Source organism: Micromesistius poutassou (assembly GCF_964030765.1).
Source record: "Micromesistius poutassou genome assembly, chromosome: 15".
NCBI lineage: Eukaryota > Metazoa > Chordata > Actinopteri > Gadiformes > Gadidae > Micromesistius > Micromesistius poutassou.
Window position 1 is genome coordinate 18,563,631 of NC_140285.1, and position 10,000 is coordinate 18,573,630.

The window sequence follows — 10,000 nt, forward strand, 5'->3', positions numbered from 1 at the left end:
CACACACTACTACACACACTACTACACACACACTACACACACTGCTACACACACTACTACACACACTACTACACACACACTACACACACTGCTACACACACTACTACACACACTACTACACACACACTACTACACACACTACTACACACACACACTACACACACACTACTACACACACTACTACACACACTACTACACACACTACTACACACACACTACACACACTGCTACACACACTACTACACACACTACTACACACACTACTACACACACACACTACTACACACACACTACACACACTACTACACACACTACACACACTACTACACACACTACACACACTACTACACACACTACTACACACACACTACTACACACACTACTACACACACTACTACACACACACTACACACACTACTACACACACTACTACACACACTACTACACACACACTACTACACACACTACTACACACACACTACTACACACACACTACACACACTACTACACATACACTACTACACACACTACTACACACACTACACACACACTACAGCGCTGAGATGAGCAGCATCCAGAGGCCATCCGCTAGGCCCTAATAAGTGAGGGGATAATGTAGAGAGCGCCGGTCATTATCGGGAGATAAGCCCCCGACAGGGCGAACCGGAACGCCGACGCCGAGCGGAGGTGTCTTGCTTCTCCCTGAAGGGGCTTATTTCAGATAATGACCGGTGACGTTCTGTACATTATCTCCCGCTTATTACTTTCCAAAAAACGGAAAAAAAACTACCTTGACACGGTGTGTCTGTTTACACTCAGCCTTCGTAGCGTCAATCAGCAGACAAGCAGTCCGCCAAAGACGTCGGCGTCGCTTGGCAACCGAATCCGCTGGGGTTCATAAGTTACCGGACTAAATTACTACTCTCTGACTACTGTACGCAGCGGCCATTATTGAAAAATAATTCACCACCGGAAGTCTTGAAAGGCCCATTCACCTGAATGGAGCGCTCCACAGTGTTGAGAAGAGCCGTGTGATAAGTGTATATAATGTATATATTAATGTATATATTAATGTATATATTCCCCTTGGGGACAGCAGAACGCACAGGGGCTACAGGAAGGCTCCTCTACATTATATATAGTATATGAGGTGTATATTGAAGTGTATATTAATGTGTATGTTGATGTATATATTAATGTGTATATTCATGTATATATTAATGTATATATTAATGTATATTAATGTACATTAATGTGTATATTAATATATATATATATTAATGTATATCTTAATGTATATATTAATGTACATTAATGTGTATATTAATGTGTATATTCATGTATATATTAATGTATATATTAATGTGTATATTAATATATATTAATGTGTATATGAATGTGTATATTAATATATATGAATGTGTATATTAATGTGTATGAATGTGTATATTAATGTATATATTAATGTATATTAATGTGTATATTAATGTACATTAATGTGTATATTAATGTGTATATTAATGTACATTAATGTGTAGATTAATATATATTCATGTGTATATTAATGTATATCTTAATGTGTATATTAATATATATTAATGTACATTAATGTGTATATTAATATATATATTAATGTGTATATTAATGTATATATTAATGTATATCTTAATGTGTATATTAATATATATTCATGTGTATATTAATGTATATTAATGTGTATATTAATGTGTATTTTGTGTCTTCAGGGGACAACAGGACGTATGGCGGCTATAGGAACGCTCCTCTCCTTCCTCATAAGAGCTACACAGTCTACTACCAGGCAGTCAGCACCGCCAACGGGGTGAGGGGGGGGGAGGGGGACGGGAGGGGGTGAGGGGGACGGGATGGGGGGAGGGGGTGAGGGGGACGGGAGGGGGGGGAGGGGGACGGGAGGGGAGGGTGTTTGGGTGTGAGGGTATGTGGGGTGAGGGTGTGTGTGTGTGGGTGGGTGTGTGTTTGTGTGTGTGTGTGTGTGTGTGTGTGAGGGTGTGTGTGAGTGAGTGAGTGGGTGTGTGTGTAAGGGTGTGTGTGAGTGAGTGAGTGGGTGTGTGTGTGAGGGTTTGTGTGAGTGAGTGAGTGAGTGGGTGTGTGTGAGGGTGTGAGGCGTTGTGTGTGTGAGGGTGTGAGGGGGTGTGTGTGTAGGGGGGAAACAAAATGTTTGTTTTCTTCTTGCCATTGTCTAATATCTCTCTCTCTCTCTCTCTCTCTCTCTCTTTCAGGAGACAAAGATAGATTGTGTCAGAGTCGCCACTAAAGGTGAGTCAGTGTTCTGTTGTTCAGCGTTTTTTCTCTTCGAACAATATCTATGGTGATCCCTCTCGCCCAATCAGATGCTTCAATCCCCTTCACCAACCCTTTGCTATTAGCCAATGAAACAGAAGGGATGAAGCGTTGAGGGCGGGGCATCCCATTACAAATGAGACCCATTTTGAAGAGACGGGGGGGGGGGGGGGGAGAGTTTTACCAAGTTTACGAAAGAACGTGACGGCGTCGAATACTGCAGTGTTCATAATACTGCAGTAATACTACTGCTGCAGTTACTGGTCCAGTCAAGTTGATATTATTTGAGCAGCCCTGAATCACAGTTCCAGTCTCAAAGGGTATTTATGACCCCCCCCCCCCCCCCCCCCCCCCGCCCCCCCCCCCGACCCTAGAAGAAAAAACTCTCTTAATCAAGGAAGAAATCTAGAGAAGGATCTCAGAGTGGGGGGGGGGTCCCTCCTTCCAGGGTGGTTAGGGGTGCCATAAAATACACACATAATAGTAAAACAGATGACTGTTGTCCGATGGGGTGGAAGGTCCACTGATGAGCAGGCAGGGGTAGGCTAGGAGCCCGCTAACAGGTGGAGTCCTAGGAACGCAATGAGAGAAGAGGTAGCTTTTTTTCGTTTTGGATTTGAATTCATCTAGTCCAGATGATATAGATGTGTGGATACGTTTCTCTGCATCCACTGCGCCTGTTTCTGGATGGGATCAGTCTACCAGCCTGCCCAGTGGACTGTAGCAAACGCTGCTCGTCTTTTCGTCATACATGTAGGTGGACACGCCCACCTGGGACGTCAGAATCAGCGCATTTTCAAAACGGCTTGTGACGGCTAATCACACTCACACACACGGCGGTATAATATGTCCACCTTAAGAGGAAAGAAGTTAGCTCTGGTGATCACTTCCTACAAGCGTAGGGTCGATCAGGGCACCGTGACCTTGAGGCTCGTCAGCATAACAGTGAAAGCTAATTTCGCAGCTGTGAATAATATCACCCAGAGGAAGCAGACTGCAAAGAGCAGTGGCCCAAGGACCGACCCTTAAGGGACACCAACTCTTAGGTGGCAGGGTTACGAGTTTGATTCCTCACAAAGAAAAAAAAAAAAGCGTAATATTTTTACATTTACACTTCAGTCAGGGCATTGAGTAGACGCTTTTATCCGTCTTTTATGAGACCTGAGGTCGGGGTCCGGCAGGGAGTCTCAGTGCTGTCCCTGCTGAGGAGAAGATCCTTTACCTCTCTGGTCACAGCAAGCCTCAGAGAAACAGAAAGCCCTGAGTCCAGCATTAGGCTTTCACATAAGTTGTTTGTTACCAGGCGATGTTTTGGTGAGCTACAAATTTTTCTAAGTACCATAGAAGGAAAGGAAGGTCAGAGGTGATCCAATCGCTGCTGAGGTGCATCGCGGTCTAGGCCGCCGTCTTTAGAAGAGGCTTTGCCACCGCAGTCTTAAAAGAAGCAGGAACTGTTCCTGTAGACGAGTTCATAAGGTGGACGTATCGTACATGTAACAGCTTCAGATGCTTTGTTAGTTCAGCAAGTAGTGTTAGTTCAGCAAGTTCATCCAACGAGATGAAGTTGCTGAACCAAATATAAGGCATAACTATACAACTAGTGCAGAAATGATTCTACTGCAGTGATAATACTGCTACATTGATAGTACTACTGCATAAATAATACTGCTACAGTTATAGTACTACTGCATAAATAATACTGCTACAGTTATAGTACTACTGCATAAATAATACTGGTACATTGACAGTACTACTGCATAAATAATACTTCTACAGTTATAGTTGTACTGCAGAAATAATACTGCTACATTGATAGTCCTACTGCAGTAATAATTATACAACAGTAATAGTACTACCACAGTAGTCATACTGCTACAGTAATAGTATACAGTAATTGGTACTACAGTATTATTACTTCTGCTGTAATAATAATACTACATCATGGTAATAATACAACAGTAATAATACTACAATATTGAAACGACTGCAGTAATAATGCTATTACAGTAATACTGCTATAGCATTAAGACTGCATTGATATAACCACTTATAGTCATAGAAAATACTCCTGCAGTAGTATTTATACTGCAGTCATAATCCTACTACATTAATTGTAGTACGATAGTGATAGAACTACGGTAATAGTGGTACTACAGTAATGGTAGTACTACAGTAAAAGTAGTACCAGAGTAATAGAACTACAGTCATTATACTACTTCAGTAATGGTTGTACCATAGTAATAGAACTACAATAATGGTGCCTTCTATTTGTCTCGTAATCGCGACTTGTAGCTCGGGTGTGACGTCACATCCGTCTCGTAAAACGAGTGACCTCGGGTTTTTCGTTCTGTTTGGCGCACGACAAGACGAGTCGGAGCTCTGCTTTCTGCTCAAGAATCGGCATTGTTGTCATAGCAACATGGAGCGTCTCTAGCCAATTTCAGCGGCACAAGCTACAAAATAGGCGGTATTTAACACATAATAAGACTGTAACGACATGCCTATAGGTAACAGTATACAGCGCTGTGTGTACGACTTCCTCATTTGGTTACAACAAAAACACAAGTGCTTAAAATAGTAGAAAACCACAATGTTTATTTACTCATGTGATGCTCGGAGTAGCCATCTTTGTTTACTGAACTCGGGGTCCTCTGAGTTCAGACGAGTTGACGAGTCGTTTTTCCGACCTCGGGGGGGCGTTGCTATTTGCAACTTCCGGTTCGTAACTCGGAAATCCGACTCGCAGATCGAGTCGGGTGGACAAACAGAAGGCACCATGATGCTACAGCAGTACTGCAGTAAGAGTAACCGTCCGTGGTGTTGTCGGGGCAGTGCGGTGATGTCACCGAGCTCCTGACTGCCGTCGCTCTGATGATGTCGTTTAGTTCCCGTGGAGCTGAGCTGTGGTCCAGATCCTATCACCTCCTAGGGTGTACTGAGGGAACACACACACACACACACACACACACATATAGACACACACACACACACACACACACATATAGACACACACACACACACACACACATATAGACACAAACACACACACACATATATATATATATATATAGGCACATAAACACACACACACACACAAACATATAGACACAAACACACACACACATATATAGATACAAACACAAAGACATAAACACACACAAACACACACACACACACACACACACACACACACACCCACTGGTCATACTGGGAACACACACAAACACACATGCATATAGACACACACACACACACACACACACACTCATACATGCACACACACACACACAAACACAGTCTCCAGTCTGTGGTTTTAATTTAGGTCTTTATTGGCGCTGTGAGCCAGCTGGAAACTGCAGAGACAGTTGATTGGCTGAGCCAGTCCCTGGTCACTTGTCAGTCACAATGCAGAGCAGCCAATCATCAGTGCTCTGGGATGCTGGCTCTCTGTCGCAGGAGGAGATAAACACAACATAAAATCACACACACTCTCACGCACCCGAGTACACACACTCGACACACAGACACACACAAACTCAGTGAGCATAAGCCTACTATACTACACCTCATAATATTCTATACTGTATACCTCCTCACCACAACTATACGATACTATACTATGCACTATACTACTTTGTAGTACACTATATAGTACAGTGTACCCACCATGGCAGTCACAAGCACAATAGGATGCTGTAGGAGTTGTCATGGTGACCAACAGGAGGCTGTAGGAGTTGTCATGGTGACTGGCATGATGCTGTAGGAGTTGTCATGGTGACAGAGAGGATACTGTAGGAGTTTCCATGGTGACTGAAGGGATGCTGTACAAGTTGTCATGGTGACTGACATGATGCTGTAGGAGTTGCGACGCTGACCGACAGGATGCTGCAGGAGTTGCCATGGTGACTGACAGGACGCTGTATGATTTGTGATGGTGACTGACAGGATGCTGCAGGAGTTGCCATGGTGACTGACAGGATGCTGTATGATTTGTGATGGTGACTGACAGGATACTGTAGGAGTTGCCATGGTGACTGACAGGATGCTGAAGCTCACCTTAACAAGATGTTCATGTGAGGGGTGTAGAAGTGACTGGGTTTTCTGCACAATTACTAATGTTTCTGCTTATTCATGACCCATAATATAACTAATGATGGCTGACTCTATCCTTCTTTCCTCTCTGTCTGTCTGTCTGACTGTCTCTCTGCATACCTGTGTGTCCCTCTCTCTCTATCTGTCTCTCTGTTTCTCTGTCTGTCTCCCCCCTACCTGTCTGTTTGTCCCTCTCCCTACCTGTCCGTCTGTCTACCTGTTTACCTGTCTGTCTGTCTGTCTGTCTGTATATCTCTCTGTCTGCATGTCTGTCTGTCTGTCTGTCTGTATATCTCTCTGTCTGTCTGTCTACCTGTCTGTCTGCATGTCTGTCTGTCTGTCTGTATATCTCTCTGCCTGTCTGTCTACCTGTCTGTCTGCATGTCTGTCTGTCTGTCTGTCTGTATATCTCTCTGCCTGTCTGTCTGCATGTCTAGCGGCTATAATAATGACCACCCCGCCGTACGTTCGCATCGCTCCTCCACCCGGAGACAAGCAGCTAGCAGGTACTTTATACTTTATATACTCTATAAACTCTATTATATAGACACACAGAAGGTACTTTATACTTTATATACTCTATAAACTCTATTATATAGACACACAGAAGGTACTTTATACTTTATATACTCTATAAACTCTATTATATAGACACACAGAAGGTACTTTATACTTTATATACTCTATAAACTCTATTATATAGACACACAGAAGGTACTTTATATACTCTATAAACTCTATTATATAGACACACAGAAGGTACTTTATACTTTATATACTCTATAAACTCTATTATATAGACACACAGAAGGTACTTTATACTTTATATACTCTATAAACTCTATTATATAGACACACAGAAGGTACTTTATACTTTATATACTCTATAAACTCTATTATATAGACACACAGAAGGTACTTTATACTTTATATACTCTATAAACTCTATTATATAGACACACAGAAGGTACTTTATACTTTATATACTCTATAAACTCTATTATATAGACACACAGAAGGTACTTTATACTTTATATACTCTATAAACTCTATTATATAGACACACAGAAGGTACTTTATACTTTATATACTCTATAAACTCTATTATATAGACACACAGAAGGTACTTTATACTTTATATACTCTATAAACTCTATTATATAGACACACAGAAGGTACTTTATACTTTATATACTCTATAAACTCTATTATATAGACACACAGAAGGTACTTTATACTTTATATACTCTATAAACTCTATTATATAGACACACAGAAGGTACTTTATACTTTATATACTCTATGAACTCTATTATATAGACACACAGAAGGTACTTTATACTTTATATACTCTATAAACTCTATTATATAGACACACAGAAGGTACTTTATACTTTATATACTCTATAAACTCTATTATATAGACACACAGAAGGTACTTTATACTTTATATACTCTATAAACTCTATTATATAGACACACAGAAGGTACTTTATACTTTATATACTCTATAAACTCTATTATATAGACACACAGAAGGTACTTTATACTTTATATACTCTATAAACTCTATTATATAGACACACAGAAGGTACTTTATACTTTATATACTCTATAAACTCTATTATATAGACACACAGAAGGTACTTTATACTATATATACTATATAAACTCTATTATATAGACACACAGAAGGTACTTTATACTTTATATACTCTATAAACTCTATTATATAGACACACAGAAGGTACTTTATACTTTATATACTCTATAAACTCTATTATATAGACACACAGAAGGTACTTTATACTTTATATACTCTATAAACTCTATTATATAGACACACAGAAGGTACTTTATACTTTATATACTCTATAAACTCTATTATATAGACACACAGAAGGTACTTTATACTTTATATACTCTATAAACTCTATTATATAGACACACAGAAGGTACTTTATACTTTATATACTCTATAAACTCTATTATATAGACACACAGAAGGTACTTTATATACTCTATAAACTCTATTATATAGACACACAGAAGGTACTTTATACTATATATACTCTATAAACTCTATTATATAGACACACAGAAGGTACTTTATACTATATATACTATATATATATGTAAGGGATAATGTATAGCGAACAGGACACCAACACGAAGCGAAGGTGTCTTGCTTCGGTCATTTAGATAATGACCGGCGACATCATATACATTATCCCACTTATTACACGGCTACTTGCCAAAACGAATAAAATAACTTTCTACAATTACCATCGGTAGTGTTGATCAGCAGAGAAACAGTCCGCCAAAGACGTTGACGTCGCTTAGCAACCGAGTACACTGGAGGTTGATAAGTTACCGGACAACTTGCGGAGTGATACGAAAGACGTGAAAAAAAATCCACTTTCCTTGACAGCGGTCATTTTATGCTTAGCAACGGTCATTATTGAAAAATAATTCACCACCAGAAGTGGGGAAGGCCCACGCACGTGAACGAAGCGCTCCACAGTGTTGAGAAGAGCCGTGTAATAATCTATTATTTACACACACAGACAGACATACAAACACACTGCAACATATACGCACACAAAGAGTGTGCGTATATGTTGCAGTGTGTTTGCGTGGGTGTGAATCTCTTCCTAACCCTCCTATCTTCAGACCGGAACAATCAATACAGAGAACAGAGCAGACAGAACTAGTCGATAGCCGAGCGCTGGACTGACCTTGGAGAAAGTAGACGTCTAAATCTATTATGAAGAAGAGAAAAGAGCATTTCACATCAAAATCTATAACTAAGAAGAAAGAAATACTATCATACGTCTTAATGTACAACTGAGACGGAAAAAGACGATAAGTTGTCTAAATGTATTACTAATAAGACAAGAGACTCATATGCGTCTTAATGTATTGCTAAGAAGAGAAATGACCACGGTAGGTCTAAAACGTGTTACTAAGAAGAGAAAAGACTGTGCGTATGATTCAGACATCCATACACATATCAGTAGTTAGCGTTTGTTAGAAGTGCTTAAAGGGGCAATCTGGAAGATCTCCATTTCGTGGTCCATTGTGTTCCCCGTGGAGATTAAAGTCACAGAGTCTGCTAGTCGCTGCCTGCTCGGTCAGAACAGCGGCGGGGTGCGGGGGGGGTGATGCTCCAGCCGATAGGATCAATCACCGTGGTGTCACCTCATGAGGTGATAGATAGTGACTGAACTGACATTCATTTAAATTAAAATCGTTGAAAACCTTCGAGATTAGATTGCCGAGTTCACGACAGTTAAAGAGGCAGTAGGCGGAATTTCTGGAAAAATAATCAAAATTTCCAAAAGTCCAAATTTTAAAATTGCTAAAAAATTGCTCATAAAATGTTCATAAAAGTAACTAATAGTTAATGGTAGTTAGTGGTAGTTACTAGGAGTTAATGTAGTAAATGTTATCTTGTGATAGTTAGTGGTAGTTACTAGTAGTTAGTGGTAGTTAATGATAGTTCACGATAGTTCATGGTAGTTAATGATAGTTCATGACAGTTAGTGGTAGTTACTAGTAGTTACTAGTAGTAAATTAAAGTCAGTAG

The 10,000-nt window shown here is 40.1% G+C and overlaps 1 protein-coding gene across 1 annotated transcript in view; it reads left to right on the plus strand.

Annotated features, from left to right (window-relative positions):
- The window catches only part of LOC311360190 (receptor-type tyrosine-protein phosphatase mu-like), a gene marked incomplete at both ends in the record, with an annotated part of 28,340 nt that overhangs the window by 7,898 nt on the left and 10,442 nt on the right, over positions 1-10,000 (plus strand). The window contains 2 exons of the mRNA XM_084480278.1: positions 1,746-1,840; positions 2,259-2,295. Of these exons, the coding sequence (XP_084336404.1) occupies positions 1,746-1,840; positions 2,259-2,295 (132 nt within the window). The remainder of the gene's footprint in view (positions 1-1,745; positions 1,841-2,258; positions 2,296-10,000) is intronic.